The following is a 17,678-nucleotide window of genomic DNA, read 5'->3' as shown; positions in this document are numbered from 1 at the left end:
AGCATATATGAGAACACCACCACACACAGAACAGCTACCACAGTGTAGCACAACTACCTACAGCAACACCCACTTACACCATAGTCACTGTACCCAAGGAATTAAAGCAGTGGTGCATAGAGGGAGTAAAAAAGCCCCCAGCAACAGCATTCTAGTTTAGGAAGCTGCTCTTAAACCCCATCTTCCTGGCCCTGCAGGGATGCCCATTAGCATTTATGCTCATACAGCACTCCTGCTTCTTACCTTCCTCCCCTTTCTGCCAGGACATCACCCAAAAGATTTTGCTGTTGCACATCAAAGTGAGAGCGTAGCCAAAATCTGCTGCTGCTGGATGACGCTTCTAAACTTCTGTCATCTCTCTGCAGTAGTGAAACAGTTGTTCCTGTGAAACAGAGTTAATGAAGATTCGGCTGACACAGGATACCTGCAAGTCAAGGAGAGGATGCTGAGTATTTAATTATTAATTAGTCTTTGGCTCTGAGGAAAACAAGCATTTTCTACAGCACAGCTAATGCTTGCTGCCTTGTCTATGAACGCTGTTACAGACTAGTTATAGCCAGTTAGGCTCTAGCCAGAACTCACTGAGTTATTTTAGTGAAGCGCTTTACTTTTTAATGATTCTTTTTTTCCAGAATCACAGAATTATCTAGGTTGGAAGAGACCTCCAAGATCACCCAGTCCAACCTCTGAGAAGGAATGACAAAACTTACATTTTTTCCTAAGAGCCTGTGTTGTTACAGAGCACCTGACAGGCCGTGTCTCATCACTCCTTCCCCCCAGCCCGGCAGAAGTTACCACCACCACCACCACGCACCTTTCTGCTGCTCAGGCACAGCGCTGGCAGGCTGCCGGGAGCAGGTAAGTGAAGCAGCCACAGGCGGGTTCTATACAAGCCATTTATTTGAAATGCCAACTATACGTAGGATAAAGTCAGTGTTACATGCTTCTCAGCAACAGTAGAAAAATAGAACCAGTGAAAACCTTTGTACAACTGTAATGGTACTCAAAAGAGAAATGTATTGTTTTACAATGTATCACACAAGACTAGAATTCAAGTTTGGAGGTACCTAAATAAAAATACTATTTTTTTAAAAACACTATGTACAATTGAAGCGTAAACAAGTTTTACAAAGTACTGGTTATGCAGGTCGTAGAAAAAACACTTGCATAGGACATGAAGTCAGTTTAAGAAAGTTTTTCTGAGCCTTTAGCATTGAAGGCACTTGACTTTATACCAGTAACAACACAAGGACAAGAAACAAAACCGTGACATTGCAGAAGGCAGAGCTACCTTCTGGAAGTACAGATAATTACAGAAACCCCAAATATGGTTTTACAGTTTTATCTCTCAACCGTTCCCTGTATTGAGCAGAGCTCAGCACCACCTCTACCATAAGCATACAATTATTAGAAGAACTAACATTGCCTCAAACAGCATGTGTATTCTCTCAAAAAAACCCAAACCAAGGAAATCTATGAAGACAAACATTTGGGACGTTCAAAGACCAAAACCCAAGGCTTACAAGTAAGGGTGGCCACAGCCTTAGCTTTCAGAAATGAAAAGCATGACAAGAAACTGCCAAACAACACAGCAGTTATTAACACACAACTACAGTAACTCCGTGGAACAGTAAAACACTTCAAAGGAAGAATCTGTTTCAGGAATTCAGTTATTCAACGATATATTAAGGAAAAGAGGAAGGGCTCAGGGAAAGGGGAGTAAGAAGTTTTTGCATGTTGCTCACTAAATGAAAATCTGAGCTCTTAAACAGAAGAAGGAGCATAACTCTTCCTCAGCCAAGAAAACGTGATGTCCACACCTCTATCCTAAAGAAAAATACAGTCACTGATCCATTGTCTCCATCAAATTTGTAGGAGGAAAGGATGTTAATTTCCAGCCTAATTGGAAAGTGCTTCATGTAAACAAGGAGTTTTTGCACCAGTTTCAGTAGAAAGAGAACAAAAAGCAGCAGGTAGCACAGGTACGTGCGTGCTGCACAAGAAGCATATGAACACTGGCTTCTGATTAATGCTTCCATGAAGAAGAATAAAGATGGTCTCGCTCCACTCCCTCCCTGTCCAACTAGGTAGGAAATCCTACTCTGGACTACAAAAATACGATTCCAGTAATTTGACAAATCCTTTTCCGCTCAAAATCAGCTGCCATTAGCTGCTATCATCTTCCTAACTCAAAATATACAAGTGAAAACAGATTGTCTGAATGGCCTGATTGTCTGCGTGGCCTCAAAAGGACTTGCCTTTTAGTTTGAACCTACTTTTAAACACTTTATTCTTTTTAATACTGTTCTGCTTCTGAGACTTCAGAAGCAATTTTGTATCCTAAAAATGCAGGCATGTCCCCCCCAACCCCAGAAAGACATTTCTCACCAGCTTATTCCAAAGACAAACCATTTCATCATTTCCCTCAAGCCGTAACCTCAAAACTTTTCAGCCACGTCCCCACAAATTTTAAGCTTAAATCTGTAGACTTCAGCCCCATCTCAGTCCAGGCACACAGTGCCGCATCAAACTATGAGTAAAAATAGTTTCCTTTGAAAGTACATTTATAAATTCCAGGTAAAAATAAGTTACTCAGAACAGTAAGTCTTCTGAGGACAGCTACGACTTCTTAGCAGCTAACCTACCAATATATATATATGATGCAAATGCAGTGAGTTTTTTTTCTTTCTTTTGTGTGTGATGCTAACTAATGCTTCTAGTGCTCATGGGCAAGAGACCAAAGTGTCTGGTTAGAGCTACACAGTAAGACAGCACTGTGCTCAGATCTTCAGAATAAATCCAATGAACCTCAGTCCCTGACCCACAGGAACCTGCTCCCCTCCCCACACCTTCCTGCATTTAACACTATTTTACACTGCAGTCCCACACCAGTTACACTCAGTGGTGATGAGACCAGGGCTCATTCTGACCACGGTCAAAAAGCAGTTTAAAAGAGGGTAATGGAGGAAAACACACATCTCCCCTCACCCACAAAACACTTACATGACCTGTGCAGCTTAGTTGTGTTTCTCCTCCAATCCTACACCGTGCCTTTTTGGCTGCACCTCGAGAGGAGTGCCTGCAGAGCTTTCCTAGAAGCGGGAGGCGTATGTATGTAAGCATGTAGGAGACATCATGATTTATTGGTCCACAAACCCACATCTTCATTTATCTACAAGCTATTTGGTAGTTCTGAAATGCAGTATTCAGTATAGTTCAGTAAAATGGTATTGTTGTCAGGCCTTGCATGCTTTAATGGAACAAGGTGGGTAAGAAAAACTGCCATCAGCTACACATAAATTTGCAGAAGATTTCTCTTAAAGTAGTATTTAGGCATTCTGAACTGCAGGGAACAACCTAACTTCGATATAGTTCTTAGGTCACACTTAGGATTAGTTTTCAACTACAGGGAAATCCTTTGTTATAGAAACTGCATTAAAAAACCACAAACAAACGTGTGTTCACCAGTAATCACTACACTGCAGTGGCATCGGATCCCTATCCTAAATGCAACGAAGCTGCTGTAAGAACTGCACACTGGGTATTAAGAAGGATGCATTTAACTACAACCGTCACAGTCATGTTGTTTCATCTCAACCCAGCAGTAGGGAGCCAGCCCCAAATCTTCACATTCCCTCTGCATATCATGTTAATAGATGAATCTCATTCCTGTGCTTTAAAAAAAAGCAAGATCAGGGAAGAGAAGCATAATTTAAGAGTGCTAAAGCTTCACACATTTGACGGTGCTAGAGCAGTTACTCTTCATTTGGATTTTGTTCACAGAACAGTGGCAACTACGAAGTCAGAAACACTTCAGATCAGGTAAGGAACACTGAACGACATCGCTAAGAGTGAAGCCCTTTTTAAATCATAGGCAGGAGAAAGCAAGGCAATGAGCAGTCACCTCAGCACCTCTGTCGGAGAGGGAACCTCTCAGCTGGAGAGCTATCAGCCAGGCAACAGCCTAGGATACTATGCCTTGTCTTCCTGACATGCCAGGATTTAGCATGAATCCTCAGCTCTAGTCTTCACTTACCCCCATGCAGGGGTAGCTGGAAGAACAAGTTATTACTACCCTTTTTACAGTATTTCTAGATTTACCTCTGCATGGTCAAATGAACAACTCAAGTCTGGCTAACTAATAAGTGCTCTTGGGTGATCATGAAATTCTCCATGGTCACAGGCGAACCACAAAGCAAACAGAATCAGAAAGTCAGATCCTGGTGAATTTCACTGGAATTTGGACTCCTAAATATCCCCTGGACACTTAAAATCCCAAGTGTAATTCTTGGAATGGGCTTGCTATATAAGGGTAAGACCAGCTGCCAGAACTTCTCAAACAGAACAGACTGGATTCTTGCCATAGTCATAAAAATCAGGAAGATTTCAGATCTAAACAAAAAAAAAATTAAACTAAAAATGTAGTATTTTGATGTGCTGTTCTTTGGAATTCCTATAATTAAAAAATAAACACATTGTTACTATCTCGTAAGAAAATACATTTCATTATGTGCAACCCAATGCACATAGGGAATTGGCAGGTGAAGGGGAAAATGCAAAAAGTATGAAAATACAGTCCTTTAAATGTGACAATAAAGTTCAACAGATTAGTACAAAACTAATACACTAAAATAGATGTACAGGTGCAAAATGCTACCAGGTTGTAGAAAAAAGGTACCAGCTTTTTTTTTTTTAAAGGCTTAATTAAATCTGATCGAAAAAAGTTTCCCACAAAATAAAACCAGAAGCAGCATTAAAAAACCGATAGCATGCCGTCTCTAACAAAGCAATGTATGTATGTACAAAAGAAGTGAATGAAGCTGAATTTATCTGCTGGCATGAATGAGTTTGTCTGACAGAAGTCAGGCCAGAAGTTGCAAAGAATGGGATACAACTCTTAGGCACAGAGAAATAGTGGAGGTTGCTTTCATAGAGCAGATTTTTTATACAGGAAGTCTGGTTTGTTTGGAGACCTCCTTCCTCTGCTTGCTGCATCTTCCCTTTCCAAATCTGCATTTCTCTGTGTGCCATGTTCCAATGGCTCATCATCTGCCAGTCTCCTGCTGGGTCTCTCTTCTTGAGCTTCAGAGGTGTACGCAGAGAGCGAAGGTCTGTTGGAGGTTAGCCCGTAGGTTAAATCAGTTTCCATTTTTGTTCTTCCCCTGATGTGAACTGGGCCGTTACCAGCATTCTCCTGGGTAGCCAACGCCAAGTCCAGCCGCTGGGGAGGTTGTTCTAAGACATCGAGGTGTATTGGCTCATTCTTTTGTCTGTGTTGATGCCCGTCTTGGGAGAGCAGGTATTCCCTCCTAGAATCCTCTTGCTTTTTAGGAGATATCTGGGAAGGTAGATAAGCTGACTTTAAGCCACTTGGTGATGCCTTATTGTGGCTGTACAAATCTGGGCCAAAGTAAATGCCTTGCGAAGGCGAAGGGCTGTGCCTGTTTGGTGCTGGAGTGGAAGGTCTGCATGCAGCATTAGAGAAATCATAGAAGTCAGGATATTCCTGCTGATTTTCTCGAGCATCTATTTTTTGCTCTATTGCATGTTTCTTTCGAGAAGTAGGCATGTGTCTGCTCTGAATACATGAAATGTGCTGGGGTGGACCGGGCCCTACCTCTGTAACCGTCTGGCTTAGTTCTGTGTCGACAGTGAGCTCGGGTAACCTTCTGTCTTTTAAAGACATTGCTGACACACCCATTGCAATATCTGGCATCAGTTCGTTCAGCAAGGGCTGAGTACACTGGAAAAGAAAAGAAATAGGTCCATGGGGAAAAAAGCAAAAGCTAAACACAAACTGTATTTAGCACAGTTCCTGCAATTCACGACATTTTCTTAACCTACCTTCACCTAGATTGACCTTAGCCAGCAAGTTTTCTATACTGTTTAAAGAACACGTGTTTCCCAACCTCCACCCTCCTGCTAGCTTAAGACCTTTTCTTCATGAAGAAGTGGCTGTGCTACAACAGGAGTACCTTCTTAGACATGTTATATTGTGTTATATTTAGTAAGAGCTCAGTGCAGGACCTAACACAAATGGTTTGCTATGGCAGAGAGTTTCAGTGCAGGGAAGACAATGAAACATTTCTTTCCTTACTATAGCTATAATCCCTCAGCTTGCATTTTAAAACAAGTTAATCAGATGTATGTGTATGCGCACTAGCCTCAGGGCTGGGGAGCACCAGTTACAAGGCTGACAAGATCCATGAAGTGCATGGATCTCGTAGCATGTACATGTACTTCTTCCCTATGCCTGCAATGGGACAAGCAGATTCAGTCTTCCAGATAGAAAAGTTAACTTCCACTTGTATTTAATGTTTCTAATGAAAGCAATTTTAGTAAGCATTAACTACTAGTAACTCACTAGCTGCAGAAAAATTAAGGAACAAAACTATTATCTATACTACATTTATTTCTCCTTCTATTTAATATATTTTAGGTGAAATATTCCCACTATGAAGCAGGGAGCTGTGCCCTCCTGCCCAAGCTATAGATGAACAAGCTCAAATTTATATCAACTATCACAGAAACATCTCCATAACATTACCTTTCTGAAGTCTGCACTGACGAAGAAAGAGAGACACTTCTACTACAAATTAAATCCTTCAACTCAGACTTATTTTTTTCCATTGTTTGCTCAAGTTAAATATTTTAACCTGAAATGCAGTAGTGCAATATATTTAGGGCAACTGCTAAAGGAAAAAAAATAAATCATGTTTCCATTCAGAACTCCAGATCAAGTCTGCACCTAGACAGCAGGCTTTCAGTATGACAGAACAGTACGCTGAAAGTTCTCTCACTGAATAAATGATTACCAAGTTCTTTATTTAGCTTTTCCTGTACTTCAGAGCTATCACTTGGTTCATCATCTGTTACAGTTCACTGTTCACAGTTCATTGCATCATACTGTAGTTCAGTAACTAAGATGTTTTTCTTTAAATGCCGTAACAAATTATCATATCTGCAATTACCAATTTCTGCTTGCCTATCCATTTTAAAATCTTTTTCATGGATGTGAAGCCTTTCCATTCTCCACAGGCTCCCTTCACACACAACTGATTAGTTCAGGGCTACTTACCTGCAAATAGCCAAGATATCATAAATATTTCTACTGTTATAGCATACAGTCCACTACTGAAGTTTACTTGTGCTTTGTTTTAATGTGGAACAAACTATGCTATTTCAGAAGCTTTGCAAGACCTATTTGCCCCTTCAAAACTACTCCTGCCCCTGGAGCATTCGTCTCCCAGGGATGAGACCCTGCCTTTCAGATGCAGAAGGCTGATGACTGGTTTTAACGGAAGAATCTCCTGTCCAGCACGCTGTTTCAACTAAGCTGTTACCTCATCACAAGAATTCTCTCCAGCTCCTCTCAAGCTACTACAACCTGCCAGAGGTGGGGAGAAGTCGCAATACTTACTACTTGCTTCTCAGCTGCCATCACTGCCGCTGCTGCAGCCACCGTTTGTCTCCCCAGACCTGTAGTGTTAGTGCAATCCGGAGGTGCTGCTTTCACGCTGGGCAAGTAGACGGGTGGCGCAGCCTTGGGAGCTGTTCGGGAGTGGAACAGTGAGTGATTACAAGGGTAAGAAAAAGAACGCGAGGGATGTTGACTTGGCACCCTTTGTTTCCAGCCCACTTTGAACTGGTTGTGAATAGGAGTTGCTGGTGGGTGGTATGGAGGTGGAGGAGGGGGCAATGGAGGATGAAAGGCCACAAAAGAGTCCAGTTCTGTAAACATGGTTTCTGCAGTGGGAGTGCTGTTAATGCGGCATCGTCCAGACTGCCTCATTGTCAGGAGCGGGCTTTCATCCCCAAATCGCTCATCAGGAAAGAATTTGTGAGGATTCTGCAAAGGAAAAAAAAAAAAAAAAACAAAGTAAGAAAAAGTAGGAAGTCATCCAAAAAGTCTCCTAAACTGACACTTCGGAACTTTAAATCTGCTAGCTCTGTAACAAGCTAGATGTGCCACTGAACACCTAACCAAAGCTCAAAGCCATTACAGCTACCATGGAGTGATTTTATTTTTTTAAACACAAGAAGCATCAGGCTCACTATGTAAAAAAGCTGCCCAACAAATGCAATTTGCTGCACAGCAACATAAAAACAGAAGAGGTTATTCCAGTTTCCCAGAACTGATACCTCCTATGCAGATCTACTGAGTCACAGGAGAAAAAGGTCTATGTGATTCAAGAATAAGTAATCTAGTTTCCTAGTTATGCCTTGACTGTTTTATGAACTACCTCCTTAACAAGAAATATAAGCTGTTCATGTTCACTTTCACTCCCACATTGAGTACTGTGTTCAGCTCTGCTCTGGAGCCCCCAGCACAAGAAGGACATCTGTATATTAGAATTAGTACAGAAAAAGGCCACAAAGATGATCAGAGGCTGGAGCACCTCTCCTGTGAGAACAAGTTGAGGGAGGTGGGATTGTGTAGCCTGGAGAAGAGAAGGCTCCGGGGAGACCTTACAGTGTCCTTCCAGTACCTAAAGGGGGCTACAGCAGAGCTGGGAAGGGACTCGTCAGGGTGTGTAGTGACAGGACAAGGGGGAATGGCTTTAAACTAAAAGAGGGGAGACTTAGATTAGATATAAGGAAGGAATTTACTCAAAGGGTGGTGAGGAACAGGAGCAGGCTGTCCAGAGCAGCTGTGGCTGCCCCAGCCCTGGAGGTGTTCAAGGCCAGGCTGGATGGCCAAAAGGTTGGAGGTGTCTCTGCCAGTGGCAGGGAGTTGGAACCTAGGGGATCTTTATGGTGCCTTCCAACCCGAACCATTCTGTGGTTCTGCTGTGCACTCCAATTGCACACCATTTACAGTCAGTTAAATCACACCATTCTTTTTACAGACTTATTTCTTTATATCTTAATGATTCAAGCGTTAAGAAAAAAAATCAAAAGAGAGGTAACATTTGGAATTCGCATCTGAATGCCCTCATTTGTATGCTACAGATATTGTACAAAAACTATTTGCCAAATATTCGACTAAATCAGAGTAACCATGATTATGTAACTCAGATTTTGTAATGTTTCAAAACCTAGTTTCAACAGGGGGAAAGACTGACATTCTGTCTCCTAGAAAAACAGCTTTTAACGGCCTTCAGTTAAAAACAAATCTACTACTTCTGGTGCTTCCTTGAAGGATCAGACAGCATATTTTAAAAACTGTTCTATCCTACTTAAAAAACAACCCTTTAATCTCAATCTACTTTAAATCCAAGATTCAACCTTCTTCCCAAATATCTGTGGCAGTCAGAACACCATTCATGGCAACAACTTCTGAGAGAAGTATTTATACATTGCACCTACATGTTTATAAAATCACATCAATCAAATGCAGCAGTCTCACTGGACAGTTCTGAAGTTTGAAGGCATTTCAAAGCATCAGTGTTTGTTCCACACCCGTGTGCATGAAGCAGCTCTTTTACCGCAGATCACACATCCAAGTCAGTTCACAATCAGAACCTGAATCAAAGCATTTGTGACCTTACTACAGCAACTTGTCCTACCTGCAGAAGTTCAGCAGCAGCATCAGAAAGTCCAAATTCCCGCAGCACACGAATCTGAATCTCGTAGCTGACTGTGGCACCTTCTCCACAATTGAGAGCATACGCTCTTTGCACCTGCTCAGTGTGACGAAGCTCCTGCAGCCTTTTGATCATCTCTTTTACGACAAGGAGGTTGGGAACTGGAGGGACAGCAGAGCGCGGAATTGAGGACAACAGATTACTTTTCAAGCTATGAGACACCAAGTCCAAATGCAATAGTTACATTTAATTCTGAAGGAACATCTAACATCAGGCTGACTAAGCTTTTTCTTTTTCTTTTCTTTTTTTTTTTTTTTTTTAAAAAAAGGAACATTCTTCCAAGAAGTTTGACTTGCACATGTTCCTTGGAGCATCGTTATGGGGTAAGACACATGGGATAAGGCACACATCATACTAATGGTAGAGACACACACCATTTTTCCAGCTTCTGCTAGAGTAAACCACAAATACAGCCTTCTTTTCAAACCCCTTATAATGCAGGAATTTTATGATTTGAGGTAGGGGTAGGATATCTTAAATAACAACTGACTGCTCTCTCATGAATACTACAGGCCAAGAATTCATTGATTTTTCTTGGCATCTACTTCATACTTTTAGTGGAATTCTGTAATCACAAAACCATGATACCAGTATGTAAATTCTAAAAAAAAATTATACAAACTAAGCCAAACTAAACCTGCTAAATTATGTTGTTTTATGCAGCCATGTTGAAATCATTAAACAAAGCCTTTCCAAAAGGAAATAATATATAATTTGGGGGTATTTATGCTATTGCAAAACTTTCTCATGCCACTCTTTGCTGCTGTTTGATGATGAATAATATTTCTCTGTGGTCTTTCTGTCCTCAGGAACATATACATATCAAGAGAGAAGACAAACCCAAATCTCTGAATACGTAAGTCCTGGCATCTGATCCATTACCAGCTTTACAAGGGTTATATATTACCATGACCAGATGTCCATAATGAAAGCTCATAAAAATTAAGTGGATCAGACAGCAAGAACAGTGTGAAAAGACATTTGCATTACACAGAAGGAGAAAACCCAACACTGTACAACTACAACTGTTCCCAATTTCCCAAAGTTTACATTGGTACAAGAAATGTATCTAAGTAACAGAAGATATATATATATTTCCAAATTGAGTTCCTGTACTAGGAAAAACTACAGATCAATTCTACCCTGTCTTCAAGGCTTGGAAACAAGTCTTCTACCTTATGTTCCATACACTTCAATTGTTCTTAGAAATCCCAGTTTAGCAATCACATGTTTTGCTATACCCAGCATTTTCCTAACACTGAAAAAAAAAAAAAAAAAAAAAAGATTTGAGAAGTTTAAGTCAGTTCTCCAAATTATTGGTTATAAAAGTTATTTAAATTTAATCATGAAAACGTGCTATCTTCTCAAACCCTTTTTTGTTTTTACACACTATTGTTCATGTGAAGCATACAGAAGAGTTGTTATTTTTTATATATATATATATATATATATATATATATATATATATATATATATATATATAAAATGAAAAATACAATTCATTTGTAGGATTTCCAATTCAAACTGGAACTGGAAAGCACCAAAGGAAACCCAATTACCTGCAGAACCTAGCCTCAAAGCAGAGTACAGACTTCAGTAGAGGTTTAACTCATCTCAGAGTAGCGTTGCAACAGTAGCACCAGGACAAGCTGCCAACAGCCTTCACGCAAATCAAGCCTATGGGCAGTGAGTACAAGGAAGATGCAAGCGACAGATGGAGAGTACCTAAGCTGCAGAGAACCTCCTGTTCCAAGAGCGCAGCCCAAGGGGCAAGGAGATGGTGTTGCCTGACTTTACCTTCAACAGCTCCTGTGAACCATCTGTGCTTCAAGGATGGATTTCTGTGCAAGTTAAGGGTTTTGTACATGACTTCATCTCCTCAAATTAATTGGTTCCCATCTACCCTTCTTGCCTCAAGCAATTGACAAAATAATCAGTTCTTTTGCATAATTACAGAATGAAGCAAAGCAGGCAGTTACCAGACAATACCTGTGCTCCAGCTACTGTCCAGGCTCACAGCTACTGGCAATAATTCCTACATACTACATTGTGCAGCAGAGTTTCAAATTGGTCAAGATGCCTCACTGCCCCCAGAGACAGTTTTTTTTCTGACTATGAGAACTTCTGTAAAATATTAGAGACCTTTGAGAACTTACTTCCTTTATCAGCTTCTCCAGAAAATAAGATCTGGTAAAATGTTATCAAAGTCACATGTAATGATGAAATATTTCAGATTCAATTGGTGGTGAGTGTTCAGTATGTTTATGCTTTTCTGTAGAGGGAGGAAAACCATCTGAATACTTCAATGCCACAGTTACAGGTCTCTGAAAGGCCACAGTTAGAGGTCTCTGCACATTTTTATTTATTTTTTTAAATCAAGCTACAGAATTCTTTTGACATTTCCTTTAGGCTTTATCAAGTCACTTCCTCAATCACAAAAAACAATCAAGTAGAACAAAACCATTCCAGGAATCTTTCTAGAAAATTTACTGCAGTGCTTAACCAAACAGCTTCCTAATACTTCAACTTAAATACTCTTGTTGTAATTTAAGCCTACTATTTTGCCCTGCCTCTAGCCAACCATAAGAATAGTTCATCTACTTCCTTCCACATAGCTGACTGCAGGGAGACACCACAGATATACAAAGAGCTTATGAACTGGTGAGTGGGGAAGTGCATGGCAGGGAGATGAAGCAGACCATTTTTCTGATGGCATGTCATGTTTTCTGCTTTTCTACAAACTCCTAAACTGATCCACATCTACTTAGGCGTGATGCTCTGATCTAAAAATGGACGCCTTGCAAATCACTCGGCAAAGCAGGTTAAAGTAAAAGCCCTTCCAGGAGCTTACTTTTTACCTATTAATTATATACGGATGGCATGATAAATATCTTCAGAATAAAACAAAGCAAAAAGAACTACTGCAGGGTACAAAGAAGCACAATCTATGAAGCATCCCTTTCTGAGGAGGCTGATCATAGTTTTCAATCATTCACATCCACTCCCCCATCCCAGAGCCCCCAACCACTCACTCCCATGAGAGCAAGCAGCATTACAAATGACCCAGCAGCCTCACCTGGGATTTCGTTGGCTATGACTGAAGGAGGACTGGACTGGTTAGCAGTAACTTGCTGGTGGGTGATCATATGACAGCACTGCGGCACCGCGTTGTTTACCATGTAGAGGGTGTCTGGCACGTTGGACATTCGGACCATCCGCAAGCGAACGAGGTCTGTCTGTTCCACCATCATTTCATCCAGGACCGACTGCAACGACAGCCATCGGAGCCCTCATGAAGGCACTGCGCACTCACACCCACCAGGAGCTGCCTCAAACACAGCCCCAAGGCCACAAGCCTAACACCGGTCTAAACTGGGTCCCACACTGAATTTGGCTTTTCCACGGCATTTTCTATTCCATTTTCCAATTACTACTAGAGTTGGCTTTCAGAGCTAAAAGCAGTCAGGGGAATAAAAGTCGGAAAGACTGCTTTGTATGTTTTGTACCTTCTCAAGGCAAGACCCTCTGGACTCTCAGACAATTATTACCTATAATTGTCAATTCTGTGACAGTGAGTAGAAGACACTGCCTTCAAAATGAAGTGTGCTTCCCTCAGATGTCTTCATAGAAAGAATTACGCTATGCACACCTTCAGTTAAGGTTCTAATTTAGCATTTTTTTTTTTCAAAAATAATGAGAGGCTAACAGAGAGTAGTAACTTACAAGTCACTTATGTGCAATTTTTGCATTTTCCTATAAACAAACTGAATAGGAGTAGTCACCAGACAGATAATGAGAATAATTCCTCTAAAGGTAAACTGCTAATGATACTTCTTAAAAAAAAAAAAAAAAATTAACAGCAAAATAAAACAAGATTCCTAGAGGAAAAAAAAAGTGTAGAATGCACTTATTTTTAAGATGCTAAAGCATTCCAATACTATATACCTGAAAACTAAGAGTCAGTGTTTTTATTACATGTTCTTTAACACATTGTTAGTTTTAATAACCCAAGGTACAAAGATACATTTTTAACTGTCTAGCCTTCCTTCACTGCTTTAGTGCCACCTGGCACTCTTATCTGTGCCCAAAGTAAAAAATAGCTTTCCTTTTCCCCTCCCCTCAATGAGTTATGTCAACAACAACTCACGCTTAGAAAGTGTTTTCTTCCTTAAGCAGAGGCCAAAAGCTCTGACTTCAAGACCGCAGTGTTCAGTGTTTGCAGGTGGTGTGGATGCACAGAGCTCCACCTAATCACCTTGTCCTGCCATCACCTGCACTGCTGGGACTCAAGCTCCTGACATAAGTCAGAGCTGCCTTGGGGTGGGGGGGTGTGGGGGGTGACAATGGCTAACCATTTATAAGGGTCCCGTTCTGTCAAATACAATATGGCATGTTTCTGTTCTGCACAAAAGCCCTGTCACCAAACGTCACCGTCATCAGAGGTGATGAGTGACCTTCATTTCACAGTCCTCATGCAAGATATTTAATAAGAAAACTACTGTATGAATGGGACACAAGGGGCTTCAGTTAAGTTGGACACTGAATATTTATTCCACTTTGCATAGGATCGAAAGAATTTTTCTTCTGCTCTAATTCAAAGAAAAAAGTGAAATATCAGAGTCCTCTGCCCAGTGGAACAGAAATTCTCCACCCAGCTCTAGAGGGAGCTGGGGAGCCTGAAAGACCTGGCACTGAGGTTGCTGACTAGCTGCAGACTGGGACTCTCAGGCTCTCACCTTGCCATCCGCCTGCCAGGTGGGCTGCCGAGGAGCTGGGCCGGCAAACTGGCTGGAAACCAGGGAGGTTTCCCTCAGAACGCTGCTTTGTTTCCGGTGGAATTTCATCAAGATCTGTCTCGCAAACATTTCAATTTCGACAAAAAAAAATTTTGTTGAAATTTTTCTGACCAGTTCTAGAGACTTGAGCCTGATGATCAAACTTGTAAGTCTTGTTAAATTGAAAATGTTAGTATTTTAGGGCAGTACATGCAAAGAGAGACAAAACATACCGACATTTTTCCCTGTTTACAGAACCCCCTGATGACACGAGTTTAACAACAGCCAGATACCATTAATTATTATTACCTTAGCCTCCTCCACATATGGTGAGAACAGTCTTGGCCGCACATATATCCCAGCATTTTTTTGTCGCAGCCAGGCATTTGACTTTCCACCTTCTGACGTTGGTAGCATGTCTGAAGGAGGAGTACTAATCAGGCCTCTCTTCATCTTTAAGAATGAAGAAAAAGTTTCATGTTTTACTAAATAAAAAGTGTATGGGGAAAAACTTGCAAGAAATGCACTTCATACACTGAATCTGTACACCACTGTGGGGTTTAGCTTTTCTTTAAAAAGTTTCCTGATAGATTTAAAATATAAAAAACTTTAACCTGAGTAGTTACTTATATCTCACTTTCAGTAATAACATTTTAGTAATCCTTAAAAAAAAAAAAACACCACCCCCCTCACCCCTCCTCCTCAAAAAAGGACTTTTCCTCCACAGAAAGTCACACAACCTAAACACACGTAGAATCTGAAATGCAAAGAACCCACAGAGAGTACTTGTATGAGACAACTGACTTACTGCGTCACTCAGTACTTCACTACTCATGGGTAAGATGTGCTCAATGCGGACAAAAGGTAAGAGTGGAGACAGGATCTCTCTCAGCTCCTCGATGTCAAGATCTCTTCTCTTTACACCTCTCTTGTTTACACTGTGAGCAGTACCACTCAATAAGTTAGGCTCTGTGAGAAAGAACAAGAAATAGTAATTTTACACCAAAGTTTAAATAAGAAAGCAGAAGCTACATGGCTTACAGGAAATTACAGAAGAGGAAAGAAGAGTCTAAATTAGACTCAACAGCGCTTATCAGCACTGTTCCACAAAACTAGCGTATGCTCTAAAATCTGATATGAAACATCGGCGGAGTCAGATTCAGCTTCTATGAGCATGGGTGATTTGTACAGCTGTCACTTTCAAAGCTTAAGACAGGAAGAAAACACTGAAGTAGTGTCTGAGATAAATGACCATAAAACTCAGGTAGAGTTGCTGTATGAAAACAGTTGTGTTTTCCCCAGTGACTCCCTCCTGCAGCTCCTCTTCTCTTCTCTAGCACTTTTCAGAAACTTAATTATTTTCTACAAACTAAGGGCTGAAGAGACCACTGGGACGAGTTATTCTAGCCTCACAGGATAAATCACCCTATTAACAGCTATATCACAACCTTGCTTTCATGCTCACACACTATTTATTTATGCCAGCAGTGGGTATGTACCTAAAGACTGCTAGATGACACTAGATGACATTCCAAAGGCATTCTCTCTCAGAGGTAACTACCTTCACCTGTATTTTAAGTATTGTGCCCAACCTGAATGTGACTAACTTCACTCCTTGAGGACACCTGTCAATTATCCTCCATTCAGGACAGGCCAACCAAGTTCTGGCATAGCTCTTATTTCTGCTTTTGTACACCACATTATCCAATGATCCCAGGAAACAGAATGAGCCATTTACTTAATGAACGCTACTGATCACAAAGCTGCACAATTACTCCAAACGGGCAGCTTCTCTACCAGTCCAGATCTGTGACAATTTAACGAGCTCCATTATGTTGCTAAAATCAAACATGTAAAATCTAGTTCTGAAGACAAAAAGCTAGTATTTACCCAGATCACTAAAAAGCACATCTTTTAATTGAGATTTTGTTGCATCTCATCCAACATATCCATGAAAAACCGTTATATCACAAGTAATAACAATGGATTTCAAAAACACGGCAAGCCACAGCCATCCTACTCCTCACAGCTCCCCAAGCAGGGTAGAGCAGATTGCCCCCAGCCACATCCAGTCAGGTTTTGACCATCTCCATGGATGGTGACTTGATAACTTCCCTGGGCAGCCTGTTACATTGTCTAACCACCCTCACAGTTAAAAAAAAAAAAAAAAAAAAAGAAAAAAAGTTGTGTTTAAATTGCATTTCAATTAATGCCTCATTGCCTCTCATCCTGTCACTGGGTGCCAAGAGAAGAATGTGGCTATGTTTTCTTTACTTACTGCCACAAAGTATTTATAAACATTGTTAAAATCCCCCTTAAGCATTTCCTCCTCAATACTAAATAATCCCAGCTCCTTCAGAATGACTATTTTCATTTTTTCTAGAAAAAGAGTGTTTTTCTTTTTTCCTCTTCAAAATATTCTAGTGCTTCTGCTTAGTTTTGACCACACAGAAGTAGATTAAGTTTTCTTAAATTACAGATTACCAGCAAGAAAGGGCCTTCCATACATTCTGGTTTATTGATTTGGTGGTATGTGGTTAAAAGGATCCTCACCTCGGTCTGCTATTCTCTTCATCAACTGGTGTTCACCCCATTTAATTAGATATTTTAGAATATCTTGTTCACTTGCCTGGTAGAAAGAGAAAGTCAACAATTTGTATATGATTAGTTTAAGTCACAGACACCTCTTTCACAGCTAAGAAGAAACAACTGTACCAAAATACTTGCTCAAAATATTATACAGTAGTATTACTGCTGTATTGCCACCAAGATTCCTAGATTTGTCCCTTATTAAATCCCCAGGAATTAAAACAAAAATTATTTCCATGGAAAGAAAACTTGAGGCCAGTATGCAAACTCACATGACTTAAATCTGAATTAGAGTTAATTGAAAGGACAGTTCCAACACTGACTGTTGTTTGAATCTTTTCTATATTTAGCAATACATTATTTGCATAGACTCATAAATTATAGTAACAACCATGATAATCTCAGTGAAGAGACATACTTACACTATGAACAAAGCACACTTGCTTGGTTTATACCTACATATACACTAACCAAACATTTTTAGAGGAAAAAAATCAGACTGAAAAGTTTTTACTTTCGTAACAGCTACATTTAAATAATCTCTAACACTTTGTAGTTCACAAAGCAAGACTGAGACAGATATAATTTTAAAAATCCTGTCTTTACACTATATGGCTGGTCATCATTAAAGGTATCTTTCTTGAACAGATATAGCAGCAAAAAAAAAAAAAAAAAAACCACACACAAAAAAACCACAAGTTTTCTATTATTCAGTGTGGTGTCCTCT

General features: G+C 40.4%; 1 protein-coding gene across 4 annotated transcripts in view; it reads right to left on the bottom strand.

Annotated features, from left to right (window-relative positions):
• Nucleotides 1-819: 819 nt before the first annotated feature.
• Nucleotides 820-17,678, bottom strand: part of BTBD7 (BTB domain containing 7) — a 56,366-nt gene continuing 39,507 nt past the window's right edge. For 3 of the 4 annotated variants that reach the window (XM_082761794.1, XM_082761796.1, XM_082761795.1), the window contains exons 5-12: nucleotides 16,916-16,991; nucleotides 15,171-15,331; nucleotides 14,672-14,815; nucleotides 14,324-14,437; nucleotides 12,664-12,853; nucleotides 9,510-9,688; nucleotides 7,421-7,849; nucleotides 820-5,743 (exon numbers count right to left, since the gene is read on the bottom strand). In XM_082761794.1, coding sequence (XP_082617920.1) covers nucleotides 4,928-5,743; nucleotides 7,421-7,849; nucleotides 9,510-9,688; nucleotides 12,664-12,853; nucleotides 14,324-14,437; nucleotides 14,672-14,815; nucleotides 15,171-15,331; nucleotides 16,916-16,991 — 2,109 coding nt within the window. In that variant the 3' untranslated portion in view covers nucleotides 820-4,927. The remainder of the gene's footprint in view (nucleotides 5,744-7,420; nucleotides 7,850-9,509; nucleotides 9,689-12,663; nucleotides 12,854-14,323; nucleotides 14,438-14,671; nucleotides 14,816-15,170; nucleotides 15,332-16,915; nucleotides 16,992-17,678) is intronic. The other variant, XM_082761797.1, reaches the window with a different exon arrangement.

The sequence above is a fragment of the Aythya marila genome (genome assembly GCF_965140915.1).
Source record: "Aythya marila genome assembly, chromosome: 5".
In the NCBI taxonomy this organism is placed as follows: Eukaryota; Metazoa; Chordata; class Aves; order Anseriformes; family Anatidae; genus Aythya; species Aythya marila.
Note: the sequence above shows the minus strand (reverse complement) of the source record. Positions and strands in the feature narration are given on the sequence as shown.